Raw genomic sequence first — 23,169 nt, forward strand, 5'->3', positions numbered from 1 at the left:
GACAGGACCACGTCCCAGCGTGCAGCCGTACATGAAAGCCTTAATGATGCCAAAATGCCTCAGGGAGTCAATTCCCAGCTGATCTCACCCGCGTTGTCACGCTGCCGTGGATCAGAAATCCCTGTTCCTTTCCTCTTCCTTCCCAGAGCGTATGAGACACAGCTTGCTGTTTTATTGAGGATGTTCTCCTGTTGCTGCAGCTGGCATGCAGATGAGAGCCTCTGTTACGCATCTGTGCGGGGAAGGCTGAGCTGAGGTGATTTGCTTCAACCAGGAGCTGGTCCAACGCCTGCCAAAATCCGGCCGTGCCATCGGCAGGCACACTGTGCCCCGTCGTCTCCAAAAGGCACACGCTGGGGACCCTCAGAGATGCAGCACTGGCAATCAAACACCATCACTGTGCATGTACTTGAAAAAAAAAATAAGAAAAATGTGGATCCTGTCCCCCCCCCTCCAGCATCGTTGTTCTCTCGCTCACTCTTGAGGCAAGGCTCACGTTCTTGCTGCTGCTTCGTGAGTGGAAGCACAGCAAGGCCAAGGGACCCCCAGGTCCATGCTGAATATGTAGGGGAGCAAAGCCCTGAGCCCCCCAGTCCAACATCTCCCTCCTGTCCCCTCTTTCCCCTTCATCTTCCCCCCAGTGGGCTGCTGGGCAGATTTTAACCCCTGACCGTGTCTTGCCTGCTGGTGTTTGGTGACCTGCCTTTAGGGCATCAGTTACCAAAAAGGAAGACGTTCACTTACCAAACTGAAAAGAGAAATCCCTTCTTCTCATCTGCAATTTACATAATGAAGTAAGAACTCGCTGCCTCTTCCCTCATTTCCTCACCCGGGCTGGGTGTGCACCCGGCTGCCTGGGAAAGCTGCAGGGCCCTCGGGTGCCTCTTCCTCCGCTGCGAGCGCACCTTTTGCTGCAATTCCATGCAGCAGCTGGGAATTTGGGGAGGAAGGCGCAGATTAATGCCACACGCTGCCGAGCACTCCAACACCTTGGCAAGAGCAAATGCAACCTGCTGCAGATTTGGACCTGTCTTTTGGCTGTTTTCTTTGATAGTGCTAAGGCACGGGGCTGAGGGAGGCATGTTGGGTGCATTTGTGGTGATTTCAGCTGTATGCAATACTGTGACTAGCCTGGGCATAAAATCTATTTGCCTAGTGTTACTGTGATGATAGATATACTCTCAAGATTGAGCTCGGTTATCAATAAATTACTCATTCAGCAAAACTTGAAATAACAGCCCCCGTGCACAGACTTTCACACAGAAGACCTGCATTGCAACAGCCATGTTTGGGCTCCTGCTCTGTCCCAGAGCATCGTTGCTGTTTTTTTGGGGCTGCAGGGACACCTCTGCCCCCTCTGGTCCCTCTGAGCATCCCTACTGGGTGTAGGGAGCCCAAGATTTTTTTTTTTCCACTGCTCATTTTTGTTTGCAGGCTGTACTTGGCTATGTCCAAAAGGGTTACAGAAACAACCAACCTAACCTCAGAGCCAAAAGCCTGGTGAGCCCACCTGGGTTTTGCCCCCTTTGCATGACAGCATGTCCCAGCTGGCAAACTCTGCTCCCAGGGGACTGTGTGTGTCCAAAATGCCAGTGTGAGAAGATGCCAGCTCTGCTCAAGGACCTTGGCTGCACCATCAGGTATTTCTCAGGTAATGGTCGTAGCGGTGTGAGCATGGACCTTGCAGTCAAAGTCTGTGGGTAAAACTGCCCTGCTGCCACTGGGCTGGTTCATTTTAAAAGTTTGAGTGAATTTCATCCCCTTCTGCAGGCTGATAGCTTTGGTTTGTGTGTAGTGCTCACCTAAGTTACCAGTGCTCCTGAAAACCTAAGGACTTCTTGCAGCCCCAAGGTGGGAGCTGCTGTCCCAAAGCCCTGCCCTCTCAGACCCCGGCACACGCAGACAGAGGCGAGCATCCGCCCATCCGCACAGCAAGCCTGAGAGCAGGGTCTCCCAAAACCAGAAGATGAAGGTCCCACACACCAGGACAGCGGTGGAGAATGGCCTCAGCAGCTTCCTGACTCCCCCTGTGATGACCAGGTGGCATCACCAGGACCGTGCTGGGGGACCCACGGCCCCGAGCGCGGCGTGGCAGAGATGCCGCCCCCACCCCTCGGTCACGGCTTCCCAACCCCGGGCGGCAGCAATGCCAGGATTTCCCGCCTCCAGATGCGAGGGAAACACCTCTGGGTGAAAGAGTTGGAATTGCAAAGGGAAATCTATGCTGGGAAAAGCAAGAAAAATCCCAAAAGTTAATCCGAGAGCTATTTCCTCCCGGTACCTGGATAAAAACGCGTTCTTCGGAGCTCTCCAGGTCAGACGTCGATAAGACAGGAGAACCCGTGGCAAAGAAGGTAAGGTACTGGTTTTGTTCTTCTGCTGCACGTCCATTTTATCTCCTGGCTCTCCTATACCGAGCTGCTGTGACGTTTTTATTTATGAATAGCCTTTATTTCCAGTGCTAACAAAACCTACATTTGGGGTATCGGTGCTGTTTCAGAGAGAAAGCATTTTCCTTTGGGATCTGCTGCTTTTACTCACACTTACCTTCAGTCCAGCTGCCCAGTAGACTTTTAAATATCTAATTTATTTGCTCTTATTTTTCTGCTGAAAATTGTGGAGATGAGCTTTGTCTGTTTACATGCAATCTTTTACTGGCATTTTATATTTTTCTTTCTTTCATGATCTTTTAATAAATGCTTGTTCTTATATAACTTTTTTCTTTGGCACCTGGGGAAGAAAGAAGAAATAGTTAAGAGATACCAATCAGCATGTTGCTTTTACACATACATACCTGTATGTGTGCAACCAGTGCTATATAAAATGTGTATATTTTCAGAAATATGGTTGTGTTGTTTAGCTTATGGCACATACATACAAACGTACTTGTCAGATGTATTTACTCCTGTGACCCCACCTAGTCTTTTACATATAAATCACAATGAGCTGAGCAATGAATATTAAACAATTTGTTGGAAATCTTAATAAGAACTGTTGTATTGTTTTTCTTCTGTGGTTTTTAGAGAAGAGACAGTTGCAACCACAGGCTTGAGCAGATCTCCCTGGCAGCAGCATGAAGGGCTCCCACTTGCTTCTCTGCCTCTACTCCGTGACTTGCTGGTTGAGTCTGATGCCAGCAGCTGAGAACAAAATCTTCCACTTTGGACCCTGCAGGATTTCAATGAGTGTCACCGAGATCAGGTCTGGCTTCACTGCAATTAAAGCAAACATTGTAAGTATTGCCTGGGCTCCTGGGGAGCTGAGGATCTGTGCAGCCAGCAGTTCGCAAAGCCCTGTGGAGCTGGTGCATCCATCACCACGTCTTCTCTTCCCATGCAGCAAGCCCGAGACCCCATCAGGACCCTGAGCATCCTGTCGCACCCGCAGTCTCTGCACAAGGTCAAGGTAGGCGCCCTTACCGTGCCTCCACTTCTCTGACTAATTTTGACCAGCTCGCTTGCTAACACCAGTTATTAAGAATGCCAGTTCAGAAGGGTTTGGAGAGTCGTAGTAGTGCCATTTCTAAGTTCCTGTGAAACACGGGCACTGACAGAAAGAGCAAGTCAGGGAGGATAAAGTGATGCGGATCGCATATGTGAAAAGAGGTGGGTGTCCTGCTGCAGTTCCTGCGCGCTGTGGGCTCGCTGAGCTGGCTGCCTTTCTCTAGAAATGTGGGCAGCTGCCTGCTGGTGCTCGCCCTGCTCCCATTCCTTTCTGCCGGGTGGTCGTGGTGGCCCTTGGTTTCCTGAGAAATATAAGCAAGGTCTTTGCAACTCTCACACCCCAAGGCACTAGGCACAGGCCACTGCTTCAGGCCTCTAATACCCAGCTACAAAATCAGCTGATTATTTTGGTGCTAAGGATGGATCTGGAAAATCAGCCTAAAATACCCGTCCATACATGTTATCAATACATGCCAAGCAGGGCTGGAAAAGCTTTCCTGACACAGGACATCCCACTGTCAGCTTCTGTGTTTAGTGTCAGAGACGGCTTGGTGTAGCTGTGGAGAAAAGGACGGGTGACTACGGGTTTGTAGAACTCTGGAAGACCTCTTAAAAGTACAATTTGTTACTTAAGTCTTCAGATAGATGCTGCATCATCCACAACCTCTTCAACTTCTACATGGACAAAGTCTTCAAGCACTGCCAGACCGAGGACTCATACATCAACCGGAAAATCAGCAGCATAGCCAACTCCTTCCTCAGCATCAAGAAGAAACTCGAGCAGTGTGTAAGTTGGTGCTAACGTTCAGTTTCAGCTGTTAGTATCTGCTGTGTAAATAAACCTAAGTGCTTCGTAATCTACAAAATCTTTATTTATAAAAAAAGGTTTTAACAAGAATGTGAAGAAGTATGATATGAATATTTCATGTTTCCACTAAGAAATTTTTGTATTTGCCCATTCATCAGCCAGCTCCCATGGTGGCTCTCAAAAACTGTCTCTCTGTCCACCCAAGTGTCCTAAGCTGAAGTCTGATTTAAGGTCCTGCAGCCTTCTGCACAATTGAACAAGATCTCAGTGTATATTATACAATAGTTTAACTAGATAGTATAACTAGAAAGCAATTTCATATCTTTAAAAATGACCCCCCTGCCTAATGAATTCAATTTTATTTTTCTAGCATAATCAAAACAAGTGCTTGTGTGGGCAGGAATCCACTGAGAAATTTAAGCAAATACTCGCAAACTACAAAGGGGTAAGTTGATGGTTATGTCCAGTAATTAATGCAGCCTTTCAGAGTCTCCTTAGGCTCCGTGGTACTCACTATCAACCTGTTCCCTTATATCCCTTTCAGCTGAATATCACATCTGCAGCAATTAAATCCCTGGGCGAGCTGGACATCCTTCTGGACTGGATGGAGAAATCTCGTTAAAGCAGGAGGCAGGAACCGTCCGCTAACGAGGCTGCTGGCAGGTTGCAGCCCCCGTGGTACATAGGACAATAACGTCCTGTCCCAGAGCAATCCCACTGGCTGCAGCTGAAGTTGGATCAAACTCCTGGTGTTTTGCTACCCATGAGAACAGGGAAATGCGCCAGCAGGGTCTTGCATCTCGATGGAAATACAGAGTTTGTTCCAATCAGCTTCGCACTCACATATCTGACTTCTACTAAAGGACACTTTACAAGGGAAAATTCTGTATTTCTCTTGCTTGCAGACATAAGCTATGATAATTTAACAAAAGTATTGTTTAAATTATAAACTCTTTGTATATTCACGAGCGCCAATGGCTGGTAGGAACTTCTCTGATACAGCTGATGCTACAGAGAGTGCTCGCAAGTCTGTTTTCAGTCTTTTGAGACTGCTTCTGCTGCTGTTCTCTGGCTGAAAGTAGGTGCATTGTGTGAGAAAATAGGTCCTCACAGGTGCTGCAGGCCTAAGAAATCTGTGTTTCCTTTCCAGATGGTATTTTCTGCCTTATCAGTAGAAAAAAGTTTACTATGCAAAAAAAGTTTACTGTGTGGTTGCTGAATAGAAAAAAAACTTCTTGTGTGCATTATTGTAATTTACTGACACTCAGTAGCACATTTTGTGGAAGTCTGATGCACTTACTGTAAATAAACCCAATTTGAAACTGTGCTGCGTCTGTGTGTGTCAAAATTTTGAGGAATTACGTTTCTAGTCGGTGAAACTGTTTGAATTCAGCGTGGTGTCCTTTTGTAGCAGATGCAGTCCCTGCTGGCAATGGCATGCATTCAGATGTGCACCAGAGCCTGTGAGCACGTCCCTACATGCTAGTGATTAAAAAAAAGAAAAAGAAACCAACAAGTAATGTTGGGTTATTTTTATTTGTACGAGTTGTCAGCAAGTACGAGGCTTAGGAGCTCTTATTTTGTGTATTTTCAAGTGAAAGCAGACGTGTTTGTGTATTTCCCTGTGTTCAGGAGTGATCAGGCTGGGGGTGTCTGGCTAGGGCAGCAGCCCGTGTGTGCGTGGGTAGAGGCAGGGAGGGCACTGCCATCGGGTGCCTCCAGGAGGCTCCTTCACAGCCTGGTGCTGGTTCAGAATGAGCTCCTTGTGCCCTCAAGGAGGAGCCAGCTCCTGCTGCGGCTTCACCCATTGCAGGTGGTGCCTGGCCAAGGACTCCTGGATCATGCCAGCATCCCTGCGTGAGGACAGCATCTGCCACATCCAGCGCTGGAAAAATGAAGCAATGCAAAGGAGGAGGAGGAGGAGGAGAGCCTTCATCTGTTCCCCCGACCACCCAGTCTTGAGATTAGACTGAGACCTGAGACCGAAACGCTCGTCAGCGTTTGCCTGCATGTGCACATGCTTCTGGCTGAGCGGGATTTGGTGATTCACTTCAAAGAAAGAGCTCCTTGATTGCTCACTAACCTTGCTCAAATATTTGCTTATGCTCTTCAGGGCCTTGCTTCCCTTAATTTCCTTTCCCGTTACTAGGTTTTTGCAGTGTGACGTCCATTTGCCTTGGTGCCAGGGTGTGAATGGGTGAACACACGGCTCTCCCTGCTCTGTCAGTGCTCACGGAAGCTGATCTTTCAACATCAGCACCTCGAAATCAGCCATTTAAGGATGACAGATACTTTCCATGTTCCACAACCTTCTATTAACGAGAAAACATTATGAATGAAGTGGTGACACAGCTCCTCACCGACCGAAGGAAATCAGCAGTGTCACTGAGTGGTGAAGGAGCTGGGGCTGCTTGGTGATGTCCGTGAGGACCTCTCCATTGATCAGGGTGGGCTTTGGTCCACAGCTTGGGGCAGAAGCTGGGTTCTGTTGCACATCCTCAGCCTGTGCTGTCACAATTACCGTTATTTATCCAATTTCATTGACTTTGTAGCCTGTGCAGAGGGTCTTGTGCCTCAAAGCATGCATGATTTACCACGGAGTGGTAAGTTCACGTCTCACCCCTTGCAAAGGCATGCAGCAGGTGAGGGATGGGCCCCTCATGCACTGAGGTGCAGGAGCAGGGGGTCAGCAGCTGGGACCACAGTGCAGTCACGGTCAGAGCTGGCGGGGAGGATGCTGCACCCATTTGTTTTGCCTCCTTCACTGCTCTCCAGGAGCTCAGCATCTCGCTCCCGTGCAGGGGCAGCGCCGTGCAGGAGGAGCGGTGCAGAGGAAAGGATGCCTGCAGGCAGGTGGAGGAGGAAGCTACTTTCAAAAGGGAGAGAGAGTGGGGTTTTCTCCTCTTGGAAGTTTCGAAACCTTAGCATTCTCCTGCAGCTTTATTACTGCTCAGCCCCTGGGGACACTTTCCGAGCGCACGCCTTTCCTATTGCACCAGAATCATCCGCTCACTTCCAGCAACTGCGGGCAGGAGCAGACCTGTCCCGGCCCCTCTGCTTCTTGCAGCACCCGAGCCCCTTCCTACCACATACAGAGGGGATGCAGACCAGGACAGCTGAGCTAGAGCCTGATATCTGAGCTCCTGTGATAGCAATTGCTGTGCTGGAGGGAGAACAGCAAACCAAACTGCAGGGCTGGGAGGGGAAACACAGAAATAAATACCAGCCGACCTGCTGCCCTCCTGCTTGTCCTGAGCCAAAATTGTCTCAGCTCATATTCCAGGGAGGTCCATGATGCAGGAATAATTTGGCTATACGGCTTTCATTCTTGATGAAAACTCGGTGTCTGTAGGGTAATGTGAACAACCACTGTCTGACCTTGATGATCTATTGTCCTGTTTTCACTTCAAAATGTAGCTAATATTTTACTAAAGCAGAAGTGTGTTCATGGTGTTACTGCAACGCTGTCGGCTTGGACTCTAGCCAGGGTAAGGATCCTTATTCTTTATATTTTATGGTTTGCTGTCAGGGATGCACGCAGCCCAGACAGACTCAGGGAATTTAATTTGTCTGTGCTGTTTCTGCCCTTTCTCCTCTGTCCCCGTCTGCCTTTCATCAGCTGAGCAGACACCACTCTGGCTCCTTCCTTGTGACGTGCAGAAACTCTTGTGTTCAGGGAAAATTGTTTCTCTGCTTTGTCACAACTTCTTCATCTTCGCTGCTTCCCAAATTGCTTTATCTGTGGGGTATTCAGCTTTCTGTACCAACCCCTGACTGACAGACAGCAATGCCTGTGCCACTGTTTCGAAAGCCATGCGCCAACAAATCATTTTTCTCTGTTTGGTCACCCACTCTTGAGAATAAGACCAGGAGACCACACTTTTTTTAATTACAGCCATCATTACTTCTGCCCGGACAAACATGAAACCAGCCGGGGGCAGCAACCACCGATGCCTGTTGCCTAATCCGTTATAGAGGCTGCTCAACAAGCCGTCGTATTAATTAATGCCATTCTGTGGTAAATTGCTGCTGTCGACGAAAATGCATATGAGGAACATTACTCAGAACGTTCCCCACTCTTCTCCATTGCCCCTCGCTTCTGTGGGGCTCAGACCCTCCTGTGCCGTTTGCAACAGCAAGTGTCAAACATGCTGGAGAAAGCCAGAGCACAAGGAGGTGAAATCAAAGGAAAGGCACAGACGGAGAGGGGAAATGCTTCTTTGCAGATGCTCTTTGCAGGCAGAGGGCATGGGGCTCTTGGGGCTGCTGGGTGGCAGCTCTCAGCAGCACTTTTCATTGACAGGCTAAAGCAGACTGCTTGCACTTGGAAAAAATACAAGCCAAACCAAACCAAAAACACACCAGTATATTTGTCATGACAAACTTTGGACCCTATTGCTTTTGCAGCGGGCTGATGGATACCCAACACCAGTCCCAAGGGTGAGGAGAAAGTCCCTGCCCACGCGTGCCCTTGCTGTGACTCTTCAGAGGTGCTTTCCCTGTGCCCTGCCACAGAATGAGAGCCCGCCCGGTCTGCTGAAAGCCGCCTGTATTCTTTATTGGTCGTGAACAAAACCGCTGCAGGCACCCCTGGTCTGTCAGCGCTGCCCCTGGGGGAGAAAGCTGAGAGGGATCAAAAGCGCGAGTCATTGTTGTAAAGGGTTTTTCAGCTACCGTTAGGAAAAAATGGGATTTAAAAACAAAAACAAAAACAAACAAACATCTTCTGGTCTTTGGGAGCCCACAGCATCACAAGGGACCCTGGCTGGCCTCAGCCCCTCGGGCTCCTGCCACTGCACCTCCGCGCTCGGGCCTCTACAATTCTGACAAAATCACCGCTCGAAGCTGAATTTAAACAGGAAAAGATCAAGCTATAGCAAATTGTGACAGCAGTAAGCAGCGCAGCTTGCTGAGCCTCATGGCAGAGCCACCCCCTCGCTGCCGCGTCCCCGTGTCCCCTGCCCTCAGACCTGCCCGCCCCAGGCTGGGGGGGCCGCGGTCGGAGCCGCGCTGTCCCCGGGGGCACAGCCCTGGGCGATGGCATTGGAGGTGAGGAGGTAGGTGGAGTAGGCAAGGTCAGCATCCTCCTTGGAGCCCTGCAGAAGGAGAGAGGACAAGGTGAGGGACACGGTGAGGGACACGGTGAGGGACGTGGTGGTGGGTGGTAGGGGAGGGGGCAGCACGTGGCGGGTGCACACAGAAAGCATTTCCCATCGGGGATGATGCGCACAGGCTGGACCAAAAATGCCCAGCCTTGTTGATTCTCGAGGCATGAAATGGCAGCAAAAGCGATTTAATTAAAAGCATGGGGAGCCTGGCTCTGATGAGGGCCTCTTTATTGCTCAGCTCTGGGCTCTTGGCACTGACACCTGTACATAGCCTGCGGTTAGGGACTTCTAAAAAGAAGTGCTCTGACCTGGCACCGTGTGTTAGTGCAGAGTGGTGCTGCACCAGCATGGTCTCTCCTGCGGGGAGGGCAGCTGGGGGCAGGCAGGGGAGTATTGGGGACACTGGAGCGAGCCCCAGCCCTCGCAAAGGCAGAGACCCCCCTGCCTGCACTGCCTGCGTGGGAGCCCTGCTTTGGGGAGAGGCTGGGGAGTGCTCTGGCCTCTGGCCATGTGCTTGTCCCAGTGCTTTATAGCTACAGTAAGGACCATACCCCGACCTTCCTGGTGCTCCCTGAGGCTGGCTTGATGTAGTTTCAAGCAAAGCGACTGCTGCTAGTGTCTCTGCTAACACATGGGGTCAGGAAAGGATTAAGGTGGCCCATGGAGGCAGGTGGCCTGATCCAGGCATGATGGGGAACCTCCTTGATAAATGAAGCCCAGGGGCATGGGCAGCTCCTTTGGTGATGCTGCCGGGGCTGGAGCTGTGCTGGTGCCTGCCAGGTCAGTGGGTGCACTTCTACCTCTTACCCTTTTTGCCTTCTTTGTCTCAGCTGCGCTTTCAACGCTGGCTGTGGTGGTGATGAATTCTGCACAGACAGAAAGGGAGACATTAGGGCGTGATGTTCTGGTGGCTCCTGGGCTCTCAGGCTCTGCAAGCCCCGAGGCTGGGGGCAGCCCGTGCGCCAGCACCGTACCGTCCCCTCCCAGCTGAGTCTCCTGGCTCGCTTTCATGCAGGCGTTATCGTTTGCCCCGTACTCCTTCACGCTCTCGAAGTCCGACATGCTGATGTTGGTTCTGTAGCTCCCCACGGACACCAGGTCTGTTCGGAGGGAAGCGATGAGTCCCCAACGTGCCCTCATACACCCAGCCACTGCACACAGCAGCGCCAGGAGCAGCCCCAGCACGCGGGGACTGCTGCAAGCAGCCGCTGCTGCCTTTGTCTGAATGCTGGGGCCATGTCCCAAATGTCCCAAGGGACTGGGAAGGGCAGGGGCTCACCTGATCTCTTGAGCTGCCGGTATTTAAACACAGCAAAAGCTGCACCGAGGACGACGACTGCTGCGCCAGAGGAGGCCAGGGCTACAGTAAGGACGTTGGAGCCAGAACTTTGTTCAGAGCTGCAGTGGAGGGAAAGATGGATCACTAAGCTGTGAGAAGCAGTTTTATTGGGATCATTCACAACTGAATAACATGTAAATTTCTAACTGTTGAAACTCCATATAGAATGGTAATCTGAGTAAGCACAATGCAGTTCAGTTTATGAACTGCATCTAAGGACATCATAAGGAGATAAGTACAAATGTTGGATGGAGGTAGTGCCAAAATGGCTACACTAGCAGCTTGGTTGTAAATGTGCGAAGGAAACCTCTCTAATCTTGACAGAAGCATTTTTAATTATTTTCTTCTCTACCTGGAATTTCCAGTCATTCCCTTCTGAAATGATATCTTTACCTGGGCTAGATATTAATTTCAAGTCTTGCCTTTTGCTATGACTTTTTTCTTCTTTTCTTCTGAAATTTTGAGCTTAGTTCTTTGGGAAACATAATTTATCTGTTGCTAAACTACACATGTGGTACGCAGTGTGTTAGCAACAAACTAACGTAAACTTTGCAAAACTAAGTAGTGAGGGAGGCTTGGGAAGGACTGACCTTTCGGAGGCAGCTGCACTTTGCACCCCAGCATCGCTGAAGGCTCTCCCCTGGGGAACAACGCCACGGTCGGCACTGCTGGGCGCCGCGGCATTGCTGGGAGCTTCAGCGTCACTGGGAGCCACGGCATTGCTGGGAGCTTCAGCATTACTGGGAGCCACGGCATTGCTGGGAGCTTCAGCATTGCTGGGAGCTGCAGCATCACCAGGAGCCACGGCATTGCTGGGAGCTGCAGCATTGCTGGAAGTGTCCAAATTCAGGAGCCCTGGGCTGAGTTCGGCAACTTTCTCTGCATCCCCTAGGGAAGAAGGGTGATTAGTTGCAAGCGGCAGTCTTGCAGGGAACATATTGGTGCATGTGGAAATGTGGTGGGTTGGGGCTGTACCTATGAGGCTCTTATTTTAGAAGGAGATTTAGAGATCTGAAATCTTATTCCAAATAATCTATTGGAAAAATCTCAAGCAGGATCTCCATGCCTGTACTCTCCTAAAAAAATCTGGCATTTCTAAGTCCTGCTTCTAGTATTTCCAGAACAAATGTTGAATATTTGGATTACTTTTGTTTCTATCTCTTTGCCCACCAAAGACAATGAAAAAAGATTGTTTCTCTGTTTTCACTTTGACTACCATCCACTTGGGACAGCTGCCTGTGGGATCTCTAGCACTAGGCTGTACTTATTCTGCTCTGCTTCCAATAATATCCCTTCCCAAGAAAAATGTATTCTGTCTAAAATACTCCACTGAAGCTGAGTCCCTTGCTTGTCCAAGGGGAATTGGTGACAGCCCTTCTTAGTATTTTGCCTAGTATTTTCCCTGTGAAGATGAATGAGCTCCCTGGAGTGACATGCAGCTCTTCACGTGACAGGTGTCTGATGATGCATAATCTGCGTGATGCTACGAATTATAATAGCAGTAATTAGTAAGGATGGGGTTGAAAATTGTATGGAAGGAAATGTGAGACTGGAGGGCTTTTTTTAACAGGGAACAAGGTGGGGGCAGAAACGGCAGAGCGGATGCAAACACCTATGGTGTGCTGCACGAAATCAGGGTGATCTTGGTGGCAACTGGTCCGGGAGGCTGTCTGGAAGGGAGCATTTTTGTTTTGAGGTGCTGCAACCTAGTGGATGCGGAGAGGATTTCCCTCAGCAGAAGGCAGTGTGATTCACACCAAGAGAAGCAGCAGAGCCCCAGCGACCCTTCCCCTGGGGCTCACCTCCAGCCACCTGCAGGTACACTGCCAGCGATTCCCCGTAGTGGCCGTTGTGCTTCACCCCGCACCAGTACCACCCTTGGTCCGCGCTGGTCACCGAGTCGAAGGTTAGGACGAGTGTCTTGTTGGCGGTGTTGCAGCTGACGTCCACCCTCGGCTGGCTTTGGTCAGAGGCAGACAAGGGGGAGCAGCCGTCGCTGCTCCACTTGCACCAGTACTTCTCATAGGAGTAGTACTTGCATGGGTAAGAGCACGCTAAATCGATCCGTGAGCCCACTTCTGCCAGCACGTCCTCCTTCCCCTTTAATCCAGGCTCTCCTGTGAGGGCAAACAGAACACCGAGGATGATGCTGGGGGATTTGGCAGTGGGAATTGTAGTCAACAGGCTGCGGGGCTGTTCACCATCTATCTCTAGATTGTGAACCAGGAGATGCCTCTTTGAGGGAAACTGCTCCTTACATTGCTAAATTAACACTAGGGATGCTGAACATACATCTCTGGGTGAAAGCTGTTTGTTTTTTTTTTTTTTGCAAGGCATAACGTTGAAACCTTGCATTTCCATTCTAAGACTGCTGGGGGGGGGACTGTCACAATATTTTGCCTTGAGATGAGTTCAAAATCGTAACTCAATGTCTTTACCAAAAAAGTGAGCTCTGCTCCATTGTGGAGCTTGGGAGGTTTTCATTCCTACGGAGCAAGCAGAGAACCAGCAATGTGTGAGCTCGTACCTTCTACGATCTTCAGCTCCTTCGATGACTTCCTCTCCCTTTCATCGTTCGTCATGCACCAGTAATAGCCTTTGTCGCTGTCCCGCAGCTGGTTCAAGATGACGCTGAATGTGCCGTTCTGCGGGTTGTCGAACATGGCCACTCTTCCTTCGTAAGTGTCATACACGAAGCCGGTGTTTTCTATGATCCGAGAACACCCATTCTTTCTCCACTTGCACAAGTACTTGAGCGAGTAATTTTTCGCGGGATCATAGTGACAATCAATGGTTACTGAACCTCCTTTGACTCCGATTACTGTGCTCTTTCCTTGAGGAACGTTTGACCCTGGAGACAAAAATACAATGAGCATTTATACATGTCTAACTTCTGCCCACGTTGCGTTCTCCCAAGAGAATAAATATCAGATCACACAAAGCTGTTTGGTGTCAGCTAAAGTACAGCTAGGTGGTGCTGGGGGGTGCAGACGACAGGAGAGCATCCTGGCACTGCCAGCAATTGACCCCCGAGGGTCTGTCAGACCTTTCCTTCTCCTAAATTCACTGGGTGGTTGTCGTCTCTGTGTATCATCATTTCTCGGTTTCCTTCCCCTTGCTAGGGAAGGCAGACTTTTCCTTCCAGCATCTTAAATCTCAAAGTGACAGGCCTGAGGAGGCAGCTCACTTGTCTGAAGCTTGCAGGCAGAATCTGCCCTCGGGAGCTCTGGGCTCGCTGGGCTGGGGCAGGTGGCTGAGCACTGCTGGGGAAGCTGAGTCCTGACACAAGTCTGAGCTTTATTAGTGATGGTTTCATACACTGCTGGTAGCTGCACCATCAGATAGAAGTTCCCAGATGAAAGGATAGCATAATAGCGCTCCACAAAACTCTTGTTAAATAACGTGAGGCAGTCAGTGATGCTTCTAAACAAAAGCAGAGATGAAAGGAAACAAAACATCGGGAATAGCTCACTCACCCTCGTAGACATGCAAATCCAGCTCCTTCGTTTCTCCAGACTCCCCATAGGAGCCAACCCCGCACAGGTACAAGCCTGCGTCTTCCCAGTTCACCTGGGTTATCATGATGCTGAATGCGCCTTCGGTGTTCTCGTTGCTCAGCAGGGCTCTCCCTGTGAAGTCCTCATCGATCTTCCCATACGTGTCGATGATGTTGCGGCAGACGTCCTTCTCCATCTTGCACAAGTATTTCCTCATGCTGATGGTGTCCGCCCCAAAGCTGCAGGTCATGGTTATGGAGCTGTGCAGCTCCACGTAAAAGAGCTCAGCCTCCTCGGGGACGTTTGGACCTGTGCAAAGAGACCGCTCAGCGGCTGCTTGGTTGGTAGCCGAGTGCTACTTCCCAAGCCTCCAAAGGATTTTTTTTCCTAGCACGGGGTTTCTCTGTGCTGTTTCTCTGTACCCTGCCGTGCCATCCTGCACTCAGCAGTTTCCAAGCAAGGTTTGTGACATTATTGGGTTTTATCTCTTAGGATTTTTATGCCAGATTTTTGGTCAGACAGCAATCTGTTCTGTAAAACATTAGCAGAGAAAAACCCTGCTGCTTCCCGAAGGCAGGGAACATCCTGAGCTCTTGGACGCCGTGCCTGGGCAGGCATCCTGTGGAGCTCTATTAAAAAGGGAAAAAAACGTAGAAGAAAAGCAATACTTCAATACTGTAATTACCTTCAGAAATGTCCAGGCTGACTTTGTAGGAGAGCCCTCTGCCATTGAGACCGATCCCGCACTGGTAGGTGCCTCTGTCTGACGGCAGCAGCCGCGAGATGTTCACCACCATGACGCCCTGCTCCGGGTAGTCGCTGATGGAGGCTCTGCCCCGGTAGCTCGGGGACGTGTAGCCGTTGGAGGAGACGACGGTCAGGCAGCTCCGGGACGATTCCCTGCACCAGTATTTTCTGTCGTGCCTGTTCACCTTGGTGGGCGGGTAGAAGCACTTCACGGTAACCGACCCATCAGTCAGGCCATATACCTGCCGTGGTCCGAACACGGGGCTTGAGACTGCAAGAAAGCACATCGCCTGTAAATTTTGGGTGTGCTGCTACTCCCGAAGGGACTGAGCAGGGTGTGCTGGGGCTGGTGTAGGTTGGGGCTGTGCAGCCTCACGTGTCTGAAAGGTCCCACGGCAGCGATGGGCATGGAGAGGGTAGATGTGACCCCAAACCCTCTTTCCCCCTTAGAAAAGCACCCTCTGGTCTTAGCACACAGGCACCTGTTGCACTTACTTGCTGCTTTGGGAGGATATTTGCTTCTTGCAGCTTCAGCTGAGAGGAAGGAGAGCAGGAAGATGAACGCCAGCGAAGTCATTTTGCTTACATTCCCTGGAAAAGGCACAGAAGTTGGCGAATAGTCACACTTGTAAAGGGATTAACTGATCGAGTCACCTAATAATCCATACGCCTGGAGGGTAAGAGCTGTGGCTATTAGAGCTAGGGAAAAACACCACATTTAATTACTTTAGTCAAACCATTTAATGTGCAACGGGGAGCTGATGTCTGTGCTTGCCCGTGTTGCTGCATGGCACTGCGACTGCCTGGGGGTCTGAAACCAAGGCAGCAATCCTCAGCCATGTAAAACGAAGGGACCTGCCTTTACCACAAAGCCAGTTAATGCGAGGCTTGCAAGTCAGTGATGTAGCCATTTGAGCAGGATGCCCTGGGGACGGTGGGGATATGAGCAGCACAAGAAACTCTTTTGGCCAAACCAGAAGAGACCTGATTCCAAGTCGGAGGTGACATCTGGTTTGTGAATCAGAACAGCCCATCACAAGGCTGAAGTCCAAAGATGGCCCAAAAGCTGCTGAGCCCAAGCAGGCCGGGAGTTCAGGTGGTAGCTCGGAGCTAGGCTGCTCGCTGCCTTGCCAGGATAATGCCACTTGAAATAGTTTGTTGTTTGTGCTGTGAAAGGAAGGCTTGTTCCCTTCTGAGCCTGGGTGCCAAAACCACTCCTTGAGAAAACCTGCTTTTGTAGAGCAGAGTTCCTGTCCGAAGTCAGTATTTAATTTCATACCATTGCTTCCCTGTTTTCTTCAAGAACATGGAAACACTGGGTTTTTCTTTCCTTGGCTGCTGATAAAGTTAGGGCGCAGAGATTTAAACCCCCTAGAGAATCAGACCAGAACATCTGACCAAAACTACTGCACCAAAACTAAATCCCAGCCAAAGTGATGGCTGGTGGGAATGCCAAGCCAAGCTGCCTGTTTCTTGAAATGTGTCCCTAGCCAGCAGGATGAATATTTCTGATCTTTCCATGTTTTGTTCTGACTGATGGCCCAGGGAAAGCCAAGGCTTTTAATTCCCTAAGTGGTTTTCCCTGGCCCGAACCAAGAGTGCTGCAGGACACTGTGTGGTGCTGTGGTGAGAGGATGCATTTCTGAGCACAAGTGTTGATCTACCTGTTTATTATTCCAAGCTCTAGAGATGACAGATGCCAAGGGAAGTCTTTATGAATGTTCACAGGAATTTGATTTCAGGGCATCAGGTGACAGGTTTTATTTTATGAGGGGTAATTCCCAGCAGAAGAAAAATGCCTTCGCTTCCGTGTTAAGATGAAAGGTGTTCTGTTGTTCTTTCTTCCTTGTATTGTGATTTCTAATTGCTCAGTGTCCACTTGTCTATGGTTAATAATTTACTCACTGAGCATGAAAAATGCTTTTTCATACATATCCCAGAGGTAGCCAGCAAGGCAAACAAAGCATGCTGTGCCAAAAGCAAACAGTGCGGCACAGCAAGGGCCCACTTTGCCCTCCCGCCCCCGCTGGGCACTGCCAGCCATGGTGGCAAGGGGCAAGGACAGGTCCCAGTCCAGATTTTCCCCTTCTTGGTAAAATTTGTGTGATCGGTTGCTCTGACTGCTTCCCAAAGCAACCGGCTGTGTCAGGGTTACCGACTGCAGCATCTTGCCAGGCAGGGAAGGATTACAGAGACCTCCCTTGGAAATGAAGATCGAGCAGTGTGAAAGAACACAGAAAGACGTGTGCAAGAGTGGTGGCAGCGAGGTCTGCGTGTGTGCGAGCAGGACAGGATTTGGGCATCTTTCTCCAATTTGTGCCTATGCAAGAGTGACAGCTCGTGCGTGCTGCCACCAGCAACGTGTGGCTCCGACTGCCCCTGGTCCTGCTGTCTGGCACCAACGCCCTCCCTGCTCGCTGAATGGAGGCAGCAAGTCCCAGCAGGAACAGCCGCCTCTTACGCAAAAAGATCTGCCGGGCACTTGCACAAAAACCCACTGAGCGGGGCGAGTGGAAACCCCCTGCCCTGCACGCCGAGTGACGCTGCCCGGCCTCGCCAGAGATGCTGGGGCAGAATTCCTTCCAGCCTGCTGCTAAAACAGCTCCTGCTCCTCCTTGCTTTCAGAGAACTTTTGCTGCTGCCTCGGCTGTCTGCAGTCAGAGCGTGAGACTTAAACCTCAGAGCCTAGATAAGGGAAAGGCTGCTGAGCTGGTGTGAAAGGGCATGCAAGTAAGTGGCTGTGCAAGGGACCTGCGTTAGTGCTGCTGCTGGTGGGGGGTGTTAGAGAGGAGATGGGACAGCAAATAGCTGCAGGGGGCTGTGAGAGAGTCAGGAGGCTTGAAGCAGAGTGTGTGCTGCCTGCAGAGTATCTGGGAAGCGAGTTTATGGCATGGACGTGGGGTCGGAGGCTCTGCAGTGCCTGGGATGGTGCTGGCTGAAGCTGGGGCAGTGCTGGGAGAGGCTCGGATGAGCAGAGCCCTGTGCTGCTCCTGCCACTTGGCTGCAGCCCCTCATGGGTCTGTCCTCGCTTTTCCAGAGGGGAGAGAGCGGGAAAGTAGTGCTGCTTTGTTATATATTGGTGAAATGCTTCCTGGAGCCAGCAGTGGAGGCAAGGCTTCAGTCTGGGCTCCAGATACAGCCCCCACATTATCTGTATGTGTCTGGCAGCAACAGCTCCTTCAAGGAAAATGCAGAAATTCACCCCAGGCAGTGATGCTGTGACTGGTCCTGGGAGGGCCCTCGAGTCCTTGGGGGGAGGTCTGAGGTCTGACATGAAGCGTGGGGCTCGTGCAGTGCTCCCAGAATCTTCCAGCAGAAGCCACTTATCCCCCTGCACGGGGGATAATATCCCTGCTGCTTTTGTCGATGCAGGAGAAGGGCTTTTTCTTTGGGATGGGGGCTGGGGGTGCTGGGAATGATGAAGCATCCTACTTCTTTTCCATACCCTTTGCAGCACGGGGTGAGCAGAGAAACAGCCAAGGGGAAAGCTTTTGGCTGCCTGAGTGTGCGTGTGCCCGGTGCTCAGACGTCCCTGCTGTGGTCTGAAGGCTGCCCCCCTCCCTGGCACAAACCCCTAGCTCTGTTGCAATGGTGGCTGTCTTTGGAATAGTACCAGCTGTGTGCTGGGGCTGTACTCATTTCTTCCTCTATCTTATTAGATAAATCTTGTTTTTCTGAAGTGGATTTGGCTCATTTTGCATCATCAGAACTGCTGGCTTCCTCCTCTTCCCTGTCCCAAAGCAATGTATTGAAGTTTTACAGTACAAAAACTGAACTCAGCAGGCAGGATTCTGCCTTCAGGACTCCAAAGTCCCCAGGATCAGGGCAATGGGACTGTCCCGAGACACTTTGCCAGGCAGGGCTGGCTCCAGTGTGCTGCTGTTTGTGTGTAATGCAACAGGGGTTGCAAAGATTTATGTTGGACAAACTGAGAACAGGACAGGCTAATTATTAACAAAATTAATTCTAGCCAATCAAGATATTTAGTTGTAATATGCTTTAAAGCAGAAGATACAGCCGTTATCAGGTAAATGGAGTTACAGTCTCCCCTAGTTGCCCCCTTACATGCTCATGGAGTGGCCGTGTACATGACCACGAGCTCGAGCAGCTGCTCAGAACCCCACAGAGGCCAACCGCAGAGGCATGCGAGTGCAAGAGAAATCTAAAGCATGCAAGCACTCGAAACCTAAATATACCTATGCCACAACAACAGGTGACTGACTACTCATTATGACCTGCTTCCATAATTTGGATTTTGTTGGTTTTTCCCTACCACCTCAGTGCGTGAGAGCTTGGTGCATGCACATGCTGCACTGAAGGTGCCAGTCAGGCTTTGCTGGTTGGCACGAAATTAGATCTGGACGTGCTGCAAAGTGGGTTTGGTGTGAAAAAAGTGCAAATGGGACAATTGCAAGGTCCTTTACAACCTAATGGCCTTTTTTTGCTTTGCTGCAGGGTGTTGGGACATTGGTCTGGAGTAGTTATGGCTTGAGGCATCCCTGGGCTTGGCTTCTTGGTCTACCGCGTGTGGGCACTTCCCTGGATCCCCCGTGCCGAAAGCATTGCAGGGGCTGTCAGGGTTGGGACCGTCACCTTCCTCTCCAGCTGTATGGCAGGCCTGAATTCTGAAATGATGCTTTCAGGTTCCTGGCATAAAATGCTGGGGGAGTAGGGGCTCTCAAACCATTCTATTTAGCTCTTCTAAATATTACAAGACCTTCCCTGGGTTTCCACGGTGCTTTTGCAACTCTGAGCGCTCGGGAGGAATGTCTTCAGATATATAATGGTGCAGAGGAGATTGGGACCTGAACGGAGTTATGCAAACTCAAGCAAGCAGCTGCTCTGACTGGGTAAAAAAAAAAAAAAAATCAGATCAGTTCCCAAATTCTGCTGTCTCAGCTGCTGGGTTGAGCTTTGAGAAACTGGCGCTCTCACAGTGCAGCTTGCCAGGGATCAACAGGCCAATCTATTAGCCATTAACTACTGCTCTTAACAACGACCAGTGTCAAGGATGTGCCATGGGACCAATGAAACACAAAGAGTTCGCTGCCACACTTCTGATTTCACTGCAGGAACCTTCTGCTTTGCGGAAAGTCTGCTGGTATTCCTGCATTTAGGGAACAGCGGACAGAATGGAGCAATGTGCATTTTTGCCCCTCAAATCCTTTTAAAGACGGACCCACTAACACCACGAGCGAGCTGCACGGATGCAAACTGTTGCAGACGTACGTGGCGCTGAGCAGCAGCACCAGGACCGGGCAGTGAGGAGGGACAGGGGCGCTGGGGCGATTCGTGGAGGCGCCTGGCAGCAGGACACAGCAGCAGCCGTCCTGCCGGGGCTCTCCACATCCTCCTAAACTGCTGCACTGGCGGCCGTATTGCCAGAGTTATTTGCTGGAGTGGGAGGGGAAAAGCCAGCCGTCCACTTGGATAGCACACGCTCATTGTGCTTTGTGGAGGTGAGCGAGCAGTGAGCTCCTGAAGATAAAAGATCAGGCTGACCTAAACACACGCAGAAAATTTCTGGTTCCAAGCTGATTCCTGCTTTGCAACATGGAAAGAGTAAACAGGATGTGCTGATTTTATGATAGGCTGAGCAGAGATAGCTAGGCAGATCTGATCAAAAGTTATCAGGACTTACAATGAAATCAACCGTCTTTAGGAATTTCTGCAGTGCTGTAACCTTCCTAGCTAAGAGTCTGTGTTTGTTCCAGCTAAATGCTGTGCTAAGCGAGCACTATATTCTGGAAAACAAATGGAAAAGACTGGCCAGATAATCCTTATTAATGACTGAAATTTCCACTGAGGTTGTCCTGATAACCTAATTTTAAGTTCCCGTAAGCTGTTAGATGCACCATCTACTGATCTGTTGTTCTTCAGATAGGATTCTCATGGTTCACTCGTTTCTTACTGTTTGTTTCTTGAGCTGGAAAGTGAAACCAACTTTGGCACTATTAAACTGTTATTGTAGCGTAAAACTATTAATATTCCTGGAATTTGTGCTAACCCAAAGGCAATTACTGTACTGCTACGGAGTGTGCTGTAGAAGTTTGGGTGGATGGAAAGCATCAGAGCACCCGACCTTAGCAGCAGCACAATTGCAGTTAGGAGGTATTTTTTCACTGTACTTCAGACAAAATAAATCAGGTCCTTCAGGAAAGTTCCCTTCCAGAGTAAGAACTTGGGCCTGCAGAAACCCACCCCGTTGCTGTGGTACAAGGCAGAGGAGTCTGTCAGCTTTGTCTCTCCTGTTTTAGGGCTCTGTGTCCACCCCATGCCCTTATGCTGCGATATCTATTTATCTGCCTTTTAACTGTACACGTTTGGTAGATTTTCAGAGCTCTTTCAGGAGTTAGCCCTACCAATTCCCTTCCTAAATTTTCAAATCCGTATCCTTATGACCATCTCAGTGCTGTGATACAGAAAGCCATAATGACCACAGACTGAGATGCAGCAGTTCAGATTATTGCAGTCGTATTTACTAACATTTGTCATTTTCTATGTTAAAACATAATGCAAATATTGTAATGATAATTACCTTATAGCCAGAAAGGGAAGATTAAAAGTCTAAGGCAAAGAAGAAAAGGTAAAAATTACAAGCTTGATCCTATTTCTCTGACTGTCTTCTAAAATAAAACTCTTTCTCCTCACCAGCAAGAGCTTCACGTCCATTCACTGCTGCTTCAAAGCAAGTTCCCTGCGCACATGTGAGGGGAAGGGACCTGAACTGCCCCATGCTTTGTGCTCTGCTCCTTCTACATCTTACAGTGCAAAAGATTTCATGCTTTAGGAGGAAAATGAAGAATCATTACTCACACTTCAGGTTACTCCTGCAGACTGTTTTGCACTTCTTGCTTTCTCCTTCAGGCTGGCTTTGCTGGTACCGTGGCAGCTGACCCCAGGACCTCCTGGCTGCGTGTGGCTGTCTGTCTGTCCTGCCTTCCCGCTGTGGCTGGACACTGAGCTCGGGCAGTGCCAGCCTGTTTTAAATACTCCTCGTACCTCCAGCCATGCATTCCCACCTGTTGTGCCTTAAAGGAATAGCATCCGAGAGCCTCGCAGGTGCACGGGGCGCCACGTGGGAGCGGGGACAGCCAATGCCCGTCCCGGCACCGCTGACACTTGGCAGGGCAGCGGGCGCACGTCGCTGTTTGCCTCCTGATTACACCCTCCCGTTGTGCAACCGAGAGTGGGCTCTGGCCTCGGCCGTGGGCGCTGCCCTGGCACTTCCACTGCCTTCGGGCAGGATGTTTGCCCAACGCAGCCAGGTCTGGGGTCAGGAACATGGGTAGGCTGCTGCTGTGCTGGCAGTGGGTACCCGCAAGGCAGCTTGTGGCTGCCCTGCCTGCAGAGCAATAGTTTTGTAGGGAAAACCTGTGCAAAACCATTTTTTTCCCACTGGTTTTCCATTTTGTTTTTTGGAAAGCAGTGTCCTAAGCAGGCCCGGGCTCGTTGTATCTCCTGGCAGAGCAGGTTGGCCTCGCTGGGAGGGCAGCTCTGCCCCCAGCCCCTCTGCCTCCCCACCGCCCCGTGGGCAGAGCAGGAGCCCAGGTGGGCCAAGGCTGGCTTCGTCTGTGCAAAAAGAGAACACGGCAAATTCTTCAAAATGAAAAATCTGCAGGTGCTCTGCTGCCATCTTCAGCTTTGTTGCTTTGCTATCCTGTACTAATCCTTGTACTAATGATTCAAAAGCAACCATTTCATTTAACTTGGGGGGGTCACATGAAGCTTTTCTCCTCTACGCGTAGGGAAAGCTGAGGAGTTCAAGCAGGACGGCACCTCTGGGCAATCCTGCCCTAGATGAGAGCAGGTGGGATCCTGACCTGGGGCTGGGACATCTTACAGCTTGTCAGACCCTACAGCCATCTGGAAGCACCTTTCCTCTCGCCGAGGGTGCCGAGCTCCTCCGCAGGAAAGCTCAGCCATTGCGGCAGGGCAGGAGCTGCCGTGGTGAGCACGGCCGTGCCCGAACCCACACGGGGTGCTCTGTGGGGTCTGGGATCGGGTCCAGCCGTGGTCACTCTCCCTGGCAGGAATAACACCCGTCCCTTTGCAAGCCGTGTCCATCCCACCACTGCTCCTCTGGCTGCTGCTGGCATGGCTGGCTTGAGTTCCTGGGCATGGAGTTGCAACTGGCCATGATAAACACAGGTGTGTTTGCCTTTCCTACAGCTCCCATTCCTGAGGGCGCCTTTCCCTTTTGGATGCCAGGGAGTTCCCCACCCGG

General features: G+C 50.5%; 2 protein-coding genes and 1 long non-coding RNA gene across 3 annotated transcripts; 2 read left to right on the forward strand and 1 right to left on the reverse strand.

Moving 5' to 3' along the window:
* Positions 1–2,113: 2,113 nt before the first annotated feature.
* LOC311423594 (interleukin-20-like) lies at positions 2,114–9,139 on the forward strand. The gene is made up of 6 exons (XM_084497812.1): positions 2,114–2,354; positions 3,024–3,232; positions 3,340–3,405; positions 4,078–4,230; positions 4,622–4,696; positions 4,796–9,139. The coding sequence occupies exons 2-6, from the start codon at positions 3,074–3,076 to the stop codon at positions 4,871–4,873; spliced, it is 531 nt and encodes a 176-aa protein (XP_084353938.1). The 5' UTR covers positions 2,114–2,354; positions 3,024–3,073; the 3' UTR covers positions 4,874–9,139.
* Positions 8,603–22,054, reverse strand: PIGR (polymeric immunoglobulin receptor). Its single transcript, XM_084497809.1, has 11 exons — positions 21,759–22,054; positions 15,438–15,533; positions 14,881–15,213; positions 14,175–14,504; positions 13,226–13,549; positions 12,501–12,815; positions 11,289–11,586; positions 10,639–10,757; positions 10,334–10,459; positions 10,167–10,225; positions 8,603–9,347 (listed from the first exon to the last, which is right to left on the reverse strand). Exons 2-11 carry the CDS (start codon positions 15,517–15,519, stop codon positions 9,216–9,218), a joined length of 2,118 nt encoding a protein of 705 aa, XP_084353935.1. The 5' UTR covers positions 15,520–15,533; positions 21,759–22,054; the 3' UTR covers positions 8,603–9,215.
* On the forward strand, positions 15,567–21,601 carry LOC311423595. Its single transcript, XR_014685751.1, has 2 exons — positions 15,567–17,672; positions 19,398–21,601. It is a non-coding gene; the product is annotated as an uncharacterized lncRNA (long non-coding RNA).
* Positions 22,055–23,169: the final 1,115 nt, after the last annotated feature.

This window comes from Aythya ferina (assembly GCF_964211825.1).
Source record: "Aythya ferina genome assembly, chromosome: 25".
In the NCBI taxonomy this organism is placed as follows: domain Eukaryota; kingdom Metazoa; phylum Chordata; class Aves; order Anseriformes; family Anatidae; genus Aythya; species Aythya ferina.